This window comes from Protopterus annectens, chromosome 3.part1 (genome assembly GCF_019279795.1).
Source record: "Protopterus annectens isolate FY-2018-M chromosome 3.part1, PAN1.0, whole genome shotgun sequence".
NCBI classification, from domain to species: Eukaryota; Metazoa; Chordata; order Ceratodontiformes; family Protopteridae; genus Protopterus; species Protopterus annectens.
Window position 1 is genome coordinate 1,267,512,155 of NC_056732.1, and position 20,957 is coordinate 1,267,533,111.

At 38.3% G+C, this 20,957-nt stretch overlaps 1 protein-coding gene across 1 annotated transcript in view; it reads right to left on the reverse strand.

Moving 5' to 3' along the window:
* The window catches only part of NAPRT (nicotinate phosphoribosyltransferase), a 1,644,161-nt gene that overhangs the window by 61,895 nt on the left and 1,561,309 nt on the right, over positions 1-20,957 (reverse strand). Inside the window, exon 11 of the mRNA XM_044067330.1 lies at positions 13,985-14,142. Coding sequence (XP_043923265.1) covers positions 13,985-14,142 — 158 coding nt within the window. The remainder of the gene's footprint in view (positions 1-13,984; positions 14,143-20,957) is intronic.

Genomic DNA, 20,957 nt, shown 5'->3' on the forward strand with positions numbered 1-20,957 from the left:
TTTTTTTTTATAGAGACTTCTTAGGTTACCATGTAGTATTTTTTAAGTCCTAGGTGGTTGGAGAGGTAGCCTGTTGCTGTTTCAGGATGTGTGCAGTTGGTTTTAGTGGGGTTCTGGGATTAGATGAGTGGATATGGGATTGGGATGTATATCCCCTCTCAGTATTATTGTCCAGTTAGCAATGTAGCTATTGAAGAGCCACTTATATTTGGACTTGAGCTTATAGATGACTTTGGATAATGGTGGAGCATGTGCTGCTTGCTTGTACTTCAGGGTGCTAATGTAATTTATGTTGAGTACACCACAGGAGATATTACATAAATGTGCTGTGGTAGTCTGGTTTAAGTATCATGTGGTAGGTGTAGAAAGGTAACAGTGGGAGACAGACTTGTAAGTGTGAGTACAGTGAGAAATGGTACTGATAACTGTGAAGTTGTAGCATATTTGGCATTTAGAAGCATGTGGACAGGTGACAGTGCGTGGTGGGAGAAGAGTGGAAGAATGCAGTTGTAGAAAGTAGAGATAAATGGCAGGAGTAAAGTAGTGTAAGATGATAGGTAGCATTGATAAGTAGGTGCAGGGATTGATATGCAGCTACAGGGAAATACTGATATGAATGAAGATGAATTTATATAGTGAGAAGTCTGTTAACAATGTAGAACAGGTATGGTAAGTAAGGGCAGTAATACAAAAGCACTGCTTTGCTTACAGATGAAGAGATACTGAGGGTAGAGGGGTACAAGCAGCATACAGACATAAGGGTTGAGAGATATTACAGAGGAAGAGATGACAGATAAATATTAATCTAATTGTAGTAAATGAGAGAAGATTGCAGCAAGGAAAAGAAGAGGGAATTTTGCTCAGGAATGAAATAGAGTTACAGTTGGGGAGGGGGGCTGACTAGGAGATGATATAGTACAAAGCAGTATGGGAGGGAGAATGGCAGTTGGGAATTATGCTAAATGTTAGATGGAAGAACGGAAGTGGAGAATAGAAACAGGAGTTTCTCTGATAGTAAAGTTGCTTGGGAAGGCATAGGGAGTGTATGTAGGAAGTATAATGCTAAAGGAAGGCAGGGTTGCTGAGAACTGGGAGTAGGGTTAAGGTATTTCTAGGTCTGGGATGTCATTCTTGCAAATTCATTACATATTTTGTTAGAATCAATTGCTGTCTTACTGACCTAATGAAGGATACGGCTCCACTAAATGTTCAGCAGATGAATGAAGTTAAAATGCCATACTGACAGCCCCACCTTCTTCAAGCATCTTCTGGCACACACTGATGTCTCTGACATGGGCATGGATGTAGTCATTTCCAAGATGGTAGAAGGGGAAAAAATGTATCATCTGTTACATTACCCAGAATTTCAGCCATGCTGGGAAATGTTATTCAGCAATAGAAAGGGAGTGTCTGGCAATCAAATGGGTCTTTATCACACTTAAATACTACTTGAAAGGGTGATCATTTCTTCTTGTTACATATCATGCTACTCTTCAGGTAGAAAGATTCCTGGTTGTCTCACTGGATGTTGACCCTCCAGTACTTCTACTTTAGGATTAACCATAATTAAGACAGACATTTTAATGCAGACATGCTTTCCCAGACATACAGTCCAAGGAAGCAGGGCTGTCTGCTAGGCAATGATCCCTTTGTTCTGCCCCCAACACCCATAGTACAAGAGCAACAAGAACAAAAATAATGGTAAAAACCTCCAAAAAACATAATTAGACTGTCACTCTTAATTCAGCAGTTGTCAAAAATTGTGTCTCCTTATATAATTAATGTAATACCTTCAGCCTGCCTAGCAATGGCAATTAGCTATGTTGTATGCATTATAGCTATTCATTATACATGTGGCTGTTTGCTGCAAGAGTACATAGTACATTTGCAAAACTGTAGTAAAGACTTACAATAGTTCTTTGCTACAGTTTCTTTGACATTTAAGCATATGTAATAATGTTGATTGTTTATAGGTTCATAGGTTCATAGATTAGGTTCATAGATTAGCACTAGGCTAACTGCCCTTGCGAGCCATTTTAAGCCTAGCCAATTATCCCTTGTCAGACTCAAACCCTGCACCTTGTGTTTGTAAGGTAAACACGTTAACCATTAGGCCACCCTCCCTAAATGATTATTCACTACGGATTTCAGAGGACACCATCTATAGCGATGATTGTACCCTTCAACAGCTTGCAGTTGCCCAGCTGCCCCATTCTTCCTTCCCAAGCAATGACTTTGATGTGGTATAGTGTTGACTGTTGAGCCTACAGAACACTTTGCCTTTACGAGCAGGCAGGTCAGTTTAAACAAGGAACAGGTGCCTTCTGGGAAATATAATGGAAAGAGGAAGTAGGTAGAAGCAGACTCCTGTTTTCCTGAGACCTGTACTAAGGCACGATTGTGTCAAGGAGTCTCTAAGGAAGTCAAGTCTGAAGGGAGAAGCCAGGCTGGATGCAATCCCTGTGGTACAAAGGCTGGAAGATGTCACAGAAACCTGAATGGGAAAGAAGCTGTTAAGTGGAACTTATATATACCAATGTGTGTTACAAGTTATTTAGTGACAGTAAGCTATAATTTGGTTTTCAAAAACTCTGTGAAGAATTTCTTCGAGGATGAACGGAACTGACTCAAGCTGTTGTAAAGATATGTATTTTATTTTTTTTGTTTCATTTATCATGTTTGCTAAAAGAAGCAAGATTAGTTTGCAAAATGTAAATAAACCTATTATTCCTTCTCAGGAAGTTCTTTCAATACTGGTTTGTTACCACCAACAGTATTAATGTGCATATAATATACATGGTTGCATTTTTTTTGTCAAACACTGCGTTCATTTACAAAGTGTAATGATTGTTAGAGTGAGCAGCATAGTTAGCCAATTTGTTGGTTTGCTGGCAGTGCATTTTGGATGGGATGGAAGTTTCTGTGTGTGTGTGTGTGTGTGTGTGTGTGTGTGTGTGTGTGTGTGTGTGTGTGTGTGTGTGTGTGTGTGTGTCTTAGGTTTAGAGTAGGGTTTAAAGAGATACATTTTGGGTTTTGTGTGTGTGGCTGTTTTAGGATTAGCGTGAGGGTTAGGTAAGGGGAAAACATTAGTGCATATGCAAGTGCTTGTAGGTTAGGGGAAGGGTTAGGTAGGGATAGATTTAATATATTTGTGAGTGTTTTCAGGTTAGGATTAGGGTAAGGATTAAGTAAGGGGATAGAATTGGTGGGTGTATGTACGTGATAAGTGTTCAAGCTGTCTTGTGTAATGGTAGTGTTACACAAAGTTATTTTTTTTTAAGGCAAGGTGTATGCTTTGGGTTAAGGGCAGGGTTACAGTTAGCATGCATTATTAAGGTAGAGCAAGGAGGCAAAAGTCCATAAACAACAGCTATGACTACTGGAGAGTCTAAACAAAAGTATGTCTACTCAATAGATGGACAGATAACTGAAGAAGTAAATACTGTTGTCTGGGTAGACTTGGCTTTATATTTTGATTATCATATCAATCAACTGGTTACAGAATGTAATTGCTTGATTAGATATGTAAGAAAATTGACTAGAACCATGTGAGCAGAGCCCATGAAAATAATATACACTTCTGCACTAGGATTTAGGCTGGAATTTGGCCAAAGTTTATTTTCTCTTTATAAGAAATCGAGACCAAATAGAGAATGAACAACACAGCTTTACTAGACTAAGTATTTTGAAGATATACATGTTAAGAAAAGGTTGGAAATGCTAGACCTTTATTCTAGTTTTATAAACACATTAGAGGAAGTCTGATCTTAATAAACTACTAAAGACAGTTTATTATATTAATATCTGGTATCAAGGAAAAGGGAGAACTACTCTCATTTCAAATTGTTACAAACCATGACAACGCTCAGTGAATTCCATGAAATAAATGGAATTCACTGCATTTTGCATAGCATCCAGTCTGGACCTTTCCAGCTTCATGTCAGCACTAGAAACTTTTTAATGACAAAAAAAATGCTTACCAGAACAGGCTAATGGGACTTTTGCCTTAGCTTATAGTATCACTATTGTACTGTTCTGCAAGTTATCAGAATATGAAATATTTTCACATTTACATTAAAAATAGAAATATGGAGCATCAATTGTCACACTGGGGGCTTAGAAATGCAGTGATGTTAGTAAAAAACTTATTTGTATAAGTCCCCCACCCTAACAACTATAAAGTCTCCCTCCCAACATTCAAATGGTCCGTTCATTCCTCCTGAGATGACAGTTCTAAATCCCCATTCTTTTCCCTGAAAGTGAGGGTTAAGCCAGCTGGCAGTGATGCCATCAACCATAAGTTTTTTTTCTTTAGGCCCGAGTATCCCTTGCACATGCTTGAGGCATCCAATGGACCATGGTAATATAAATCTACATCTTTATATATATATATATATATATATATATATATATATATATATATATATATATCTGGAGCTAATGGCCATGCTCCATTGTAGACAGCATCTACATAACCCCCCTTGTCTCTACCAAGGATTCTACCCCTCTCTTATACCTGAGGAGAAGTAAGCCAGCTTAGCCTTGTCATGCCTGTCCTTTCCATAACAGCTTCAACAGGTGCCCAAGTCACTCACCAAACTGAGTTTGCCTGGACTGTGGTTAAGGCTTTATCCTTGTAAACCACTGGTGTTGACTAGATATTATTAGAAAAGGATGCTAAATTATAGCAGATAACATAAGTGTCCTTTTAGTAAAGTAGTTCTGGATATTAGCAATATTTCGTACCTGCTGAATGTCATAAAAGCTACAGGCAAACAAATGTTTGCCATCTAATATGCAACATTAAGAGACACAGATCTGGAACTGCTAGTTGCCATTTAATATGCATTGTTTTGTAGATTAATATTATTTGTTTGAAAAACTAGGAATATATTACATGCATAACTTATATATTTTGCCCAATATCTCTAAATAGGCTTGTCATATATCATTGTACTCTGTTGCTGACTCAATGTGATCTATCACAGGTAAGTGCAGATATTAACTATTTTCTCAGCCCATAAAACTAGTAATTTTTTTGCCAAAAATAAATACATAAATAAATAAATACATAATTTCATTCATAAAAATATGATATAAAATCAGAGATTTGATAGTAAAAACAGTACATGATCCAGTATCTAAAAAAGGACTTCTTTGTTTTAAATTGTTTTTTTAAGTCTCATCATTTTGGAAATATTACAATCGTTTGAGGTGTATTTTCAAAATAAGTTTTGAAAACACCTCTCAGGAGGCAAGTATTTTCTTGGTAACAAAGACTACAAGAAGCAATGGGCTTAGCTGATACTTTTGGTCCACTGTTCATCCCTAACAGTCAAAACATATCAAAGGCTAATACCCAAATTGATCCTCCAATAAATTAGATAACAGTATTCTTTCCAGTTGTCATCAGTATAATGTCCCAAAAACAGAATGAACTTGCTTTTAGCAAACTTTCAAATAAAATATTCTTCAGAATCAACAGACATACTGTAATCCTAAATTTCTCAGCAGTACCTTAAAATCTTTAAATTAATTTGCTTTTCCATTGTATTCCACAGATCTGGCATATCCTCAAAGTATTTAAATTAATCCACCCTCCACTGTATTCCATAAATCCAGAATACTGACTGTCTGTGGATAACTACAGGTGTAACCAATTATCCTCAGATAAAATCTCACTTAGACATAATGCCTTAATATTGTAACTAAGCTGGCTATACATTGCATGTCATCAGCCATCACTATTTTGCAGTGACATTAGATGTTAGATCTGCACATAATGTCTGACAATATACTTAACAAAACTATAATAATAGGCAATGTTAACATCAGTTGGCTTCCCCTCACCTCTAACTCCTCTACCACCAGCATACACCTTTATAGTTACACCCAGCTTATCTCTTTTCCCACTTTTATTCACAAACTAACATATACCAGTTCTATCCTTGACTGGATTCTTGTCTCTCATCCTAATCTCTATCACCACCCAGAATCCCCACCAGACTCAGTTAGCGACCACTCCCCATACTTGTCCAAAGATTCTCTCCCCACCTTACTAGACCTCATAAATTTAAGGAATGCCATAAGCTAACTAACTTCAACCCTGATACATTTAATAATTGTCTCTTCACAGTTGACTGGTCCTTCCTATCCTCCCTCTCTCTTGTGGAAGCTGTTCTTCAGTTCAACTGCATCTTCCTAAACACACTAAACTCCCTAGCACCTCCCAAAACTGTCAAATCATGCTGTTCTCCTTGGCTTACCAGCTCAACTTGGTCTCTCATCCAAAAACAGAGATTCTGCATGGAAACTTTGGACTAAGAAAAAATCTCACCCACACTTCCAAAAATATAGGGAACTCCGAAACCTGACCAAAAAACACAAACATTGATAAACTTCTACCACACACCCCAAACTACTGAACCTAGAAATCCCCAAAAATTCTGGAGTACTGTCAACCAAATTCTGCACCCCAGAAATCCCTCAACTCCTAATCCCTGCCCTAATAACTCACCCCAAGAAACTGCTTCCATTTTCAATTCATACTTCATTGATACCATCAGCAAACTTATGCCCGCTTCCAATGCTACCAACCCCTCACCTCCCACAACCCCTGTACTATAAAACTGCCCTTTCTCACTAAATCCCATCCCAACCAGCTACATTAAAAATCTTCTTCTCAAACTTAAACCGTGTTCCCCATCAGCTGACAACTTGCCTCTTCCTAAAGGGTGCTGCTAACTCCATAGTATTCCCTGTCTACATCCTCATTAACTGCTTAGTCAGAGAATCTACTGTCCCTACTCTCTGGAAGAAATTCCATACCATGCCTATCCACAAAGGTGAACATTCTGTAGAGCTCTGTAATTATCGACCTATTGCCATACTCTCTCCCCACTAAAAAATTCTTGAGCACTGTGTTCATAAACAAATCCTGGCATATCTCACTCAAGAACACCTCATCACCCCTACCCAGCATGACTTCTGCCCCTCCCCCATAGCACCGCTACTGCTCTCATTTCTTTTACTAACTCCATCCCCCTAGCCAGAGACAATAATAAACTAGTGTCCTGCCTCTTTTTAGATCTCTCCAAAGTCTTTGACACTGTCTCTCATTCCATCCTCCTCACCAAACTCTCTGAAGTCAACCCCTCCCCAGCAAGTATCTCCTGGTTTACCAGCTATCTCACAGACAGACAGCAATCCATCAAGTGGCTCTCTGCTCTATCTCCTTTTCTCCCCATCAAAATGGGAATCCCACAAGGCTCAGTTATAGGCCCCCTTCTTTTTACATATTTACTAACCAACCTCACACATCCTGCCTTAGTTATCCCTCATACAGTACGCAGATGACTCCACCATCATCAACATTGCTAACAACCTCTCTGGCCTGCTCACCTTGACACAAACTTCTTTTAACCTCACTGAAACATGTCTTACTAACAACCAACTCATACTAAACCATAAAAAAGACAAAACTTCTTCACTTCCTACCCACATCTCTCTACCATCTTACATCTTCATTCACCATCTCTTCCCTTAACAACACTACTATCTCAGCTGAACCTCACACTAATCTCCTTGGAGCAATCATAGATGATCAACTTAAATTCGACCTTCATGTACATCACTGTATCAAGAAAACCCACCAAAAGCTTGTCCTTCTGTATAGAAGCGAAAGGTTCCTTACACCCAAGTCCAGAATCTCACTTGCCCAAGCTTATCTTCTCCCTAACCTCTTCTACAGCTCTCAAATATTAACTAACTTAGTCCTCACTACTTTCCAAATTCGAAACCACCTACAACAAAGTAGCTAGATTTGCAGCTAAACTGTCTACAAAATCACACCTATGCTCTCCAAATACTCAGATGGCTATAGTTTCCTAACCAACTCTTACTTATCAACTTCTCACCTCCCACTCTATCCCGAACAAGCTCTCCTCCTGCCCTAAATATATCCTCACTTTTCTCCCTCTAAAACCCCCACGCTCCCTCATGCTGAGACCAAAGTCTCTTACAGGTTCAGAAACCTAAAAAATCTATTGGACAAAACCTCTACAGAAACTTTCCTGCTCTTTCCTGGAATAAGCTTCCCAAAACCCTCAGAAATATTACCCATGCCCATGAATTCAAAAACATTCTCAAAAATTACTTACACAGACAGCTGGACCGGTCACTACAATCATCCCACTTGAACCCTTTCCTCTCTCCTCCATTATCTGCTCCTTTCCTCACTTTCCTTCCTACTCCTCCCTTTCCTCCAATTATGCTATCTAAACTAATCTCCTGTGTATTATAACTGACATTCAACTACTGCTCTACATGCTCCTTTCTACATGCTCCTTCACTTCCTGCTTTCTGATAATCTGTTACTTTATCCTACTTTCTACTACCCTTTCTATTAAATCAGCACACACACTGTATGATGTAAAAGTAAAACAAACTGTTATGGATTACATAGTTTACCAGTGAAGAAAATGCTTACGCATGTTTTGCCACTTTTTAGTTATTACTTGCCTCAATACTTGCTACTTGGTCTAAATGCCTCTTTTGCTGAAATCACTTACTTGCCCTGTAATGGACATTTGCTTAACATTGTTATTGCATAAAGTGTTACTGAATTGTATTGTATTTTTTATTTCAATCCAGTAATTTGTATTTGCTTAATTGTACTGTGCAGCTTTTCTCCCTGGGCTTCCTCTGAAAAAGTGTGCTAGCTCCGTCGGACAATCCCGGTCAACAAATGTCAAATAAATAAATAAAATAAATAATTCTGTTACTTATTGTCTGTTCTAATACCTGCCATGAAAAAAAAACACTACTTGTCACCACAGAGTACCAGCATACTTTAGCCTCATATTCAGTCAACCTATTACTACTACACCTTCTGAGGCAGTGTAGCAACTACCTCATATTTACTGACAACCTACTTCTTCTAACAGGGTCTATGTTAAATATTTGAAAGCTTAAATGTTCAAATCGCTAAAGATCGACCTTTAGTGATAGAACAATTAAATGTCCGAATATTTAAAAAAATTAAAAAAAAAATAAACAAACAAAAAAAACTAAAGGGTGTAAGCAAGGGGGCAGACCCCCCCTGCACCCCCACACCCCCCGCTACTTAAATATACCAACTCCAAGATCATGCTACAGTGTAGGAAATGGGAAATGTTCCATTTCCGCACTGTAGCACAGTGAAGTGCAATCTCAGAGTTGGTATACTTAAGTAGCGGAGGGTGTAGGGGGTGCATGGGGGCTTGCCCCCCTGCTTATACCCTTTACATTTTTTTTTTGTAAATATTAATTTTTTATGTTCAAACATTTAATTGTTCGATCACTAAAGGTCGATCTTTAGCGGTTCGAATAATTAAGCGTTCGAACATATAACATAGACCCTTTTAACACACATTGGTTCTATATGCGAGTCATGCACCTATTTATCAAAACTAGGGACTAGTCTCTCTGTCCCAATGACTGTAATGAAAACATTACATTATAAAAGATCCAAAATATTACTCCCTCATATGCTGAGGTAGTAACAAAATCCAACTCTAAGCCTCCTAGGTCTCCTAGACATCCTTCAGCTTACCTTAGCCACATAGCCAAAATCCTAACACAATACCCATACCCACATCTACTGTTACTAAGTCATCTGTACTGCAAGCCTGTAGCCTTAAATCTTATAAGCTTGCAGAATATCCTAGAAATGTCTAAGCCATTGGTGACTCCACTGTAAGACATACAAACACAGCACTCAACAGGCTAGCAAAAGATAAAGTGATAGCTGCTTCTCTGGTGCTAGGATTAGGGATGACAACCCATCCCAGGTATGATTATGACCTTGTAGCTGCCCATGTGGGGGTGAACAATCATAGGTATTCTAACAAGGGAGATGCACAGAGACATGGCTGAGCTCTCTCCTTATATCTTCAAAGAAGAAAGGGTCCAGGCATTCAGCAACATGTTACCTTCACCAAGAATTATGCCTAAATTCAAGGATAAAATAATTGGTTTCAAAAATTGGCTAGCAAGCTGATGTCATTCTAGGGGGATCCAGTGTCTGTTTGCATGGGATGAAATGGTCAACAGACTCCCCTTATTTACCAGGGATAGTCTGTACTTTTCAACCCTCAGTTTCTGCATAATAGCTAAAATGATTACTACCCCACACTGCCTTTTCAGTAGACCTTGCCTGAAGGACATTCCAAATTCTAATCCAGAAAATAAAAAGCAGCACTACTAAATCCCAGATGCCTAAACAACAAAAGCTTTGAACTTGTGGTTTTCCTTATCCTTGAATATATCAGCACTTGAGCAAGTAGAGAAACCTGGCTTTGGTACAGAGGTAGCACTCTCTCTTTCTATTCCAGAGTTCACTGCCTACCATGTGTTCAGATCCATTCACAACTGTTGGAGAGTATCTATATTTGCTTTTAGACCCATTGTCTTTTGCCAGATTCTGCATGATACAATTCTGGAACTGGATGCAGTCATAGTTACACAACATAAAGTTAATTATCATATTACAGCCAATTATAGAACCCAATCAGTGACCCCTTCTGAGCATGAAGAATACCTCAACCAGTTAGAAAAGTTAATTATCTAACTGAATACCTTTCTTATGGGTGACCTTAACTGTCCATGCAAACATATACTACCGACAATAACTATGCCTTAGGCTAACATCATGGAGTAGAGGGTTAAAGTGATAACTACAGCCCTGGGGAACTGGATTTGAGTAGTGTCTCAAGACTCTGAGGCACCCACAGAGTCAGATTGGACTGCCAATCCTGGGATGGAGGAAGGGTGTTTGCTAATAATACTCCCTTAGGTGAGGCATGGTCCAGTGAGGGGAATAGTCCTCGGACGAGATCAGCAAGCTTAGAGGAGGAGGCTGGGATCAAGGGTAGGTCATAAAATCAATCCCCGAGCCTGATGAGCGATAGCACAACCCACAGGATACCCTTAAGCTTCCCGCTAGCCCTGATTTGAAATTCAGCACTGAATGGGGGGAGGGGGGGTTGAAGTGTAATTAGACTCAGCAAGGGATGTTGGGCACTGGGATGACAAAAAGGAGAAAATAAAAATGTCCCGAGATTTATGAACTTTATAAATGCCAATATAACTGGCCAAACTGTCCTCCTACCCATTGGAGGTGTTAATCTTTTCAATCTTGTCCTCACAAATGTTTCCCCAATTGTACCATCCTGACATTACCCTCTCCTTAGTCACATCTGACCATCCTGTTGTGATGGTCTCCCTCAAGTCCTATTTTGCTCATCCTGACAATTCTTCTATATTCAGAGCCAACTCCAAAACCAGTTACTTACTATTTACAAATATTATTGATAATCACAAATGACATAACTCCACAACAAACAATGTACATAATGCTAATGCTACTACTCTGAATTTTATTTCTTCTAGGATAGATATAGTGAAGGATGTGTACTACTCCAGTACAGATCAACAAAGTTGCTGTATGCAGACGATGTGGCATTACAGGCAGACTGTGAGGTAGAACTTCAGCAAAGGTAGGAGAATAGAATGCAAAACTGAAGGCACATGAAACTAAGCACAGATAAGACGGTGGTAATGGCAACAAATTGGGGAAATCAGAAGAAGCTGAGAATTGAGATAGAAGGAAAGACAGTGGAACAGGTAAACAGCTTCAGGTATCTGGGAGGGGTGGTTGAGGAGAAGGGAAGTCTGTATGAAGAGGTCAAAGCTAGAATCAGAAGGGCTGCAGCCAACTGGCATAAAATGTCAGGTGTAGTCTATGACAGAATAATGCCAAAGAAGCTGAAAAGTAAGGTGTACAAGACAGTTGTTTGACCAGTACTACTGTATGGTACAGAAACTTGGGCAATAAAGGCTGAACAGTTGAAGAAGCTAGATCTGATGAAAATGAAGCACCTGAGAAGGGTGGTAGGATACACACTGTGGGACAGACGAAGAAATAAGGACATAAGAGCAGAAGCCAATGTACCTCCAATTGCAGAAAAGATCAAAGAGAACAGATTACAGTGGTTTGAGCACATGTGCAGAAAAGCAGAAGACAATCTGGTGAGGAGGATTTGGGACAGACAGGAAGAAGGTAAGAGGAAGTGAGGACGTCCGACAAAGAGGTGGATGGATTGTGTGAAAGAAGATCTGTGACAGCCAGGCATGCGTGTTGAAGAAGGCAATAGTATGGCACTGAATCGACAGAGTTGGCGACAGTTAACACAATACCCTGATCGACCCCATGTAGAAAAAAAAATGGGAAAAAGGGGGCTGATGATGATGATGTGTACTACTCCAGTGTAAGCAAAATGGCAAGTCTAAAACTAAAAATCATATGGTGGAACTACCTCATCAATAAACTGTATAAGAAAGGGAAAAAATATCTTTGGCATCTATAAAGCATGTCTAATGCATCATTATAAAACAGATTTAAAAACTGTAAGCAAGTCCATCAAACTTACCATAAGGCAATGCAAGGACAGCTATGTAGTTAGGGTAGCAACTAATTCAAAAGACAATTATAAGGCCTTCTTCAGCTGTATTAGGAAGCTTAGAAGTAACCAACAATTCTGTACTAAACTTGTATGTAATGGCATCTCTTTCTCTGACTGTCAAAGACATTACTAATATTCTTGTGGACAAAACTTCTTTCGGCTTCACTATACTCACTCTTGCATCTATCCCCCAAGTTCTCCATTACACTTCCCTCCTGAAATCACTTTGGACCAAGTCCTTTTGACAGTTTCCAAAATTAAAAAATACGAGTTCCATGGATCCTCCTGAGAATAACCCTGTCTGTCTGCTGAGAAGCACTAAGTTCTATCTAGCAAAACCCCTTCATCACCTCTTTAACCCAAATCTCTCCAGTGGTTACATCCAGACATACCTCTCAACCTCTTGGTGCAAGAAATCTGGACAAAGCCTGAGAAAATGGGGGACAAAGGCCCAAAAATAGGGACAGATTTTAAATACTGCTTTTATAAACTTAGAAAGTTGCTATAGTAATGAGCTTTGTGTTACCATGCGTTTTCTGAAGGATTTGAAGTCTGTAACTCAAATGTATGTCATTATTTAGTGACTCCAATCCTCATATCATCCCACTGATTTGTCAGGAAACCACAATTTTTATGAGGAATAGACCAAAGATAATAGGCAAAAATCTGGACAATTGAGAGGTATGCATCCAGAATGTGTAGAGAACAGTTGCTGGAGTGCCCTTACACAAAGCAGCACCTCTATTGAACCAGGGAATTAGTCTCACTGGTATTATTTTTAAGGGTATGGATCATATTTTAGCTGATCTAATAAACAACACTATTGGTGACCTTATATCCCTGGATCCACACCAGTTTGACTTTGGAAAAGATAGATCATGCTCTCTCAATGTAGTTGATTTTTTTAAGATTACTAAGGCCACTGATAAGGGGCATGCAGCTCTTGCTGCCTACCTGGGCCTTGTCAAGGCCTTTGACACTAGCTCCCATGATGGAAATATTGTCAGACTCTCTTGACTCAACATTAACACATACACAGGTCACTGAATAGGTAGCTAGCTATCTGACAGAACCCACACTGTTAAGATTAGGAGTGTTTCACCAGCAGTGTTCCAAAGGGCTATGTTCTGGTCCCCCTCCTTTTTGTTATATACTTCTTTGGTATAAGTGAAAACTGGTTGATCAATTATCACAGTGAGCAGGTTTTTCTAAGGAAACTGCTGACATCTGCTACAAAATAGCTATGTCCATCCATTAAGTACTGCTGAAGTAGCCTTAACATTTTTATTTTCCTTCAATAATGTTAAGCATAAGAGGAAATAAACCTCTGAGAAGAGGGTGGAAGCAAGATTAATGTGAGAAGGAAAAAGGAGCTAAATATAAATATATTACTCATAACATATGATTCTGGGTTGGCTAACATTTTCAAAGAAAACATCATGTGGTGCATTTTGTACAGATCACATGACCCACTGACAAACCTTTGCCTCTCTGAAGTAGTCCTGGTGCATGGTTTCCACTCTGGATACAACAATTCGGACAGAACCTTCACCTTTACCCAGCATTTGACATTCAACTTCTTGTCCAACTACTAAAGAGGGTTCATCCTTTAAAGCTAGGAGATCCAGGAAACAGTGACCTGGTGAAAAAGAAAAAAAAAACATCAATGATTAATTGTTTTTTCTCGTTTTGCTTACCATGCTCTCTGCTCAACAGAATTCTCCAAAGACTAGTGGCTACTTCAGCTTTAACAGATGCCAAAAAAAATGGATAGAGCATGTATGAGTATGGTTAGCAAACAAAATTAAGATGTTCATAAAAAGGTCTTTGAAAGTTAAATTTTAGAATAAGATTAATCACAGACACACATGCCATTCAAAACCAGACAGGAAGGGAAAGTACAATTGTGTTAAATATTCATCATAAATATATATGCTTGACATATTGCTATCCTTCTAATAATTATATATAGATATTACCTCATCTACCACTACATAGTTCTCAGTTATCTACTTGATTTTGCATCAACATCTTGAGTGTCTCTTCATAAAATTTGTAATTTTTGTTTAACAAAACAGCCAAAGTCATAAGGTTCCAAGATAATGATTTGATAAGTCACAGCAAAAAATAGCTTTCCTGAACTAGGAAACAATAAATTATTATTTTCTTTTTTTGTTGTTTGTTCAAAATAAATCTCGCCAAATTACTGTATCACATTTCACGTCTGTATACTAATTATGAGATTAATATAAACAGGTTTTAAATAAATAAAACCATATACTCACACTTTAACTATATGTACTACATAGAAAAAACATGCCTTGAACAAGAAATAATGAATAAATTAAAGTTAAAGCCAACATCCTATGAAATAATTGCACCTTCTTGCCTTTGGGGCAAAATAGCAGCTCTGTGGATGTCTTTATCATGAAAATAAAACAAAGTAAAGAAGATGACAACAATAAGGACAGATTAAAACACAGGTAATGCCTGTAGGTTTCTTTCTGTGGGACCATTGATTGTCACTGACAGCATTGACAAAACTTTTCAGGTACCAGAATATATTGACTGTAACACTAGGGGGGTAGTGTATATTGGGCTATGTAGTACCTGTCCAGCTTACAAATCGGGATGTACATTGAGATGATAAAACACATAACGTGAGCATTTATATGACATATGACATGAAGACACATAATGATACCAATGCATTATTCAAACATTCATTAGTTTGTAGTAATTTTAAGAAATTTTTATTTTCCGTCCTAGAGGTGTGTAATTCTGATCTGAGGGGGGGAGACTTTAGAAATTTTATTGAACATCGGGAAGCCATGTGGCAGATTCGTTTAAAATCCGACAAGAGTCCTGGTTTAAATGGAATGATTAACATCAAATGTTTTTTAAAAAATGGCAAGTTAAATATCAAGAAGGAAAACATTGCCTCTTTGTTTACATAAAGTGCTGTTCCTCTTTAAATGTTTTTAGAACTTTTAATTAATTGATAGATTGAATAATTAAAGTGTTATTTAAGAACCCTTGTTTTTTGTAATAGAGTATTCTGATGAAGTCTTCTGACGAAAGCGGTAATAAATTGATTCTACGCTATTTCACTAGTGAATTGCCTTTATCGATTGTTTCCTGGCCTTGTATTTCTGTTTTTCAAAAGTGGTATTTCGTTTGGTTAAATACTATATACCCCACCAATCATGAGCCAAATTGACTCACACATCCTTTTTCATTTAAAGGTACAAATACATATAACCAAAGACATACGGTAAAAAGCATTCATATATAACAGGCATTTAAAATATTCACCTAAACAAACTGCGTGCTTTCCATACAGGTTTAAGAGGGACATTCTCATTTAGTCCCAACCCTTTGTGCACTTGCATCCTAACAATCCATTCAAGTTCCACAGTCTCTGTATGATTCCTGATGTCAGCCATTCTCAGGGTTTCAAAAACCCTATCAATAACTCTAAACTTGAATTTATGCTTAGCTCCATTCTCCACTACATGTTTCGCTAAAGCATTTGACATGTACTTGATATTAATGGAATAAAGGTGTTCCCTTACACGCTCCTTAAACTTCCGATTGCTCTTCCCACATAGAATGAACAGCATGTGATACAGTGCGCTAAGTAAATGACATCTTTAGTGTCACAGCTAGCACAGACTTTAAAATAAAATCTCGTGCCATTATCAGGGTTCACAAAGACATTATCTGTCTCAATATATGTGCAATATTTACATCCTTCACATGGAAATATGCCATTTCTTTCATTCCCGTCTCTACTCTCCTTAACTGTATCGAGATAGCAAAGGAGCCGCTTAAGATTTTTTTTAGTTTTAAACAAAAAAGCAGGTTCATCACCTACAATAGTCCTAATCTTCTCATCCATTAACAGGACCGGCCAATGCTTCGTAATAACAGCAGTAACATTATTCACATTACTGCAATATGTTATAGGTAAGCTGAAGCGTCTATGTGGTTCCTCTCTCTGTTCTAAATTCTCTTCCCTATATTTCCTAGAAAAGTATGGTCGCCCTCTATCAGATCTAAGATGGCGACTAGCATTAAGTCCAACTTCCAATTCCCTGCTTTTATGTCCCCTCTCCTTAAAATTGTGTTCTAAAACCACTAATTCATCCTGAAACCCAGAATCTTGAGCATTAAGTCTAGATGCTCGCATGTCCTGTCCCTTAATGATATTACGAAAAACATATGAGGGGTGCATACCTCTCAACTTGGAAACATCAAAAATCTGGACAAGGCCCATGAAAAATAGGTACAAATCTGTACGCTGATTAACATAAAATTTGCATACATCATTATGTAACCCCACTCACTCCAATGGAATTGTGGGATATCAACTTTCAAATGCAAACTGAAAAACAGACAACCAAAATATGGCATCAGAGTCCCTCTGCAGCCATTCCAATGTCCCATTAACTGGCTATTTTGTCCAATTTACCATAAACACTAATGTGTGCATACTGCTTTACTTCTACAATGATTATTTGGATTTTATGTTTACATTTTATAGCACACTGCACAAACACTAATATACAAACAGAGATTTAACAGAGCATTTTTAAAATGGACAAGTACAAATACAATCAAACATAAATCTCACTCACTACATCCTATTAAAATTACCAGTTATCAGGATTTTCCATTCTGTATTTCAATCCCAAAGATCTAGCCACAGGTCCTCTCACTATGGAGAGTCATTTGCTTTTATACATTGTCTGTAATACATTTCATTCAGAAAGCACTGCTGAAAGCAAAAGGTGAGAAGGTAAATATAATTTCAAGTGCTTCATTTTGGCCAATACAAACTTGGTTTTCTCTGTTGCAAAAAATGTCTCACAAGCAAATATATCCTTTACTATTCTGTCAGAAGTTACTGACAGATCACCTAGGGAATCAACCGAACTCACTACCCCAATCACACAACACAAGACTACAACAAACTTCAAGTAACTTACTTCAATGCAGGATTGTACAAAATATGTCATTGCCTTACATTGGGGAAGGTGTGCAGGGGTACAACTGTAGCCACTGGCAATACACTGCAGTATAAAAACTCAGAATGTGGGATGTCATGGCTCAAAGGTATACCTCTCAACTGTACAGATTTTCACAGCTCTCATAAAATTGCATTTTTATGGCAAATCATTGAGGGTCGAAGTCAGAAACCAATGGCAGCCATTCAAGATTCAGACTTCATACCCTTCAGAAAATTTATGATAATGCAAAACCTGCTATTCTATCAACTTTTTAAGTTTGTAAGAGCAATAAAGTGTCCATATTTGTCCATATTTATTGCTCTTAGAGGTTGAGATGCATGTAAAGGGGACCGTGGAGGCTGCCAGACATAACAAAAAGACTGTATTACAACTGACAAGGCAGAAAATTAACCATGAAAATGGAAACCTATTAGAAATTTCATTCCCACTAAAAACAAGTCCCTTAGTACTGATGATGCAATCTAGCCATCATCAAGCTATTTTATTAAAAAGTTTTAAAACTCCTATGCTACTTTTCACAGTGAAGGAAGGAAGTTTACAAGGGAAAACGTGCCTCTTAATACCCTGCACCATTCTTCCATAGTGATAGTTGAGCATAAAGGGGAAATCACTATATAGTAACTTTCAGGTGCATGCAGTTATCAAGTCTGCTTAATTTTACATTTGTGATACCTGGGATTGTGACTAACGTGGGTCAGCTCGCTTGCCCAGTTGTCTGGTAGACAGTACAAATGGTTACAGAGTATTACACTATAAAATAAAGAACTAAAACTACTTGTCATTAATACAAGGGACTACCCTTACTAACGGACTAGGGACAAAGGCTAGCATATCACAAAGTCAAACCAGACCCAATTCGCCAGCCGGTATTTTGTGTTATACAAAACAGAAACCATTAAAAACAACGGAAGTGACTGTTCAAAGTCCACAGGTAATAGTCGGCAATACAACTAATTGCATCCTGGGAAAACAAGTCTTTCCTCACACTTGCTTTCATTTTGCTATCAAAGTAATCAGCAAGGCATTAATAAAGTGTAGTCCCCAAGTAAAGAAAAAATAAAACATTCACTAATGAAGCGGATTATAAAACATTTGGCTATCCTGAAGCAAAAGCCGGCGGACTGAAGCATCGCCCATGCAGTAGTAAATATTGCTACTCCCTGTATTCCATGTTGTATGCCGGCCTGGCACTCTGATCACATGCAGCTGGCAAACAAAATGGAATTATATGGCAATGAGGAAACAACCCAAACTAATTTGCTATTTACTTCCTAAATAATGACGCCACAAACGGTTCGTAAAAGGGCAAACAGAACGGTGCAGCTTTGATATTAAACATGCAACATATAGAATACTGGACAATTTTTTTTTGTTATAATTTGTTACAATAACGTGCTTAGAAGAAAAACCAGAAAATGTAAACACAGTCTTTAACACACCGCAGGAAGTTAAAATAAGGCTTGAACACCATTTTGTAGTTTGAAAGTGTCTGTTGATAAAGTGGCAATATAATAGACTGTGAACTGCATACCCAGCCCAACCAACATGATGAGTTAATACCGCAACAATGTCACTTAAAGTCTAGCAATATAACCACTACACTAGTTTGTATGTGCAGCGATTACTCTCTGCATTTGTGGCCATCTCTCCAACCTTAATACTGAAAGCCCCTTCTCCCAATGAAAAAAGAATCACTAATCTAACAACTGGTCTGTAGTACATACAACGATTATAGGTGTAAGTCAATAATCACAATGCAAAACACCATAAAGCAAATATAAAACATCATGTTCTCTGCACACAATCGCACCTGTATTAACGTGCATCCATTCCCAGTGCTTCAGGAGGCTCCCCTTCGTCTGCACTAAGCTTTCTCTCAACACTTCAATGGGCATGTTTTATCATCCTACACACACACAGATGCAGCAGTACCCTTCCCGCTCGTAGACTATTCAAACAGGAGGAGGCAGCCAGCTGGAAATGCAGCCGCCCTTGAGCTCAATTCCAACAGTCTGATGGAGCTGAAATCATCACGCACATGATGATGTCAACAAAAAGTGGGAAAAAAATAAATAAATAAAAAAACTGGGAAAAAGTTGGAAATTAAGGGGTGCCACTCGGGAATCATGGCACCCCATTATTTGACCCCAAAGCTCGGTAAAAAACGAGTAATTCGGTACGGTTGGGAGGTATGCCAAGGGTGCATACTAGTCCTATGTAGGAGGGACTCTGTGAACTCTGTATTGAGCAGGGGATTATTATTCATACCTGCTGGTAAAGCTGATGTGGCAGGTACTGTTGTTGATTTAAGGGTTTTTGGGAGAAATTTGATGCTGAAATTGATTTATAATGATGGTAATGGTAATAATCGGATGGATTCTGTTTTTAGAAAACCAAGCACATTTGTACCACCAAATCACCCACTGGTGGAAGCTTTTATGAGACTATGCGAAGATGATTTGGACATGGTGGATATCATATTTTCAATAAGTTGTCCCAGGATGAGTGTATAGCTCTGGATAGACTATGTACAGATGATGGTATTGTTATCCGCCCTGCAGATAAGGGGGGCACTATTGTAGTCATGGATAGGGATTTTTATTTTAATTTTATTTCTACTATGCTGAGTGATGTTACTGTATATTTTAAAATCAGATCAGAAATTCAGCGCATGGTTTCTCAAGTACATCATGTTATACAAGATTGTCTTATGGGTGAATCTATTTCAGCAGATTTAGCTAGTTATTTGACTACCGAACATCTGTGTGTGCCTACTTTTCACAGGTTACCTAAGATACATAAGGAGTCCATACACCCCCCCACTTTAGACCCATAGTAGCGGGTGGTGGGTGGTGACGGAGCCCTTTTCTATCTTTGTTGAGAAGCTATTGAGACCAGTGCTAGATGGTTCCACAGTAGTATTGAGAGATTCCAAATAGTTCCTTATGAATCTGTATGAACATGTGCGTGATGGTATTATAACACAACAATGTTTAATGGTTACAATGGATGTGAATTCACTCTTCACTGTCATCCCAAATAGGGATGGCATAGAGTTGGTTGGTGAATACCTGAAGCAACATAGTGGGTATGATGGTAAATTGATTGATTTGATGTGCCTCTTTCTTGAGGTAATTCTCGAAAATAATGTTTTGCTGTTTGATGGAGCCTATTACGTTCAGACCTCTGGCGTAACTATGGGCACATCCTGTGCCAATAGCTACGCAAATAAGGTCATGGCCCAATGGGAGAATGATCAGTGTTGAATGGAAGAAATAGATTCTTCAAGTATATTAGCCTATATAATAGGTTTGTTGATGACATTTATATACTGTGGCTGGGAGATGAAGAGGAGTTACTATGTTTTCCGGATTATATACATAGTACCACTTCCTTTTTGAAATTCTAGATCAAATATTCA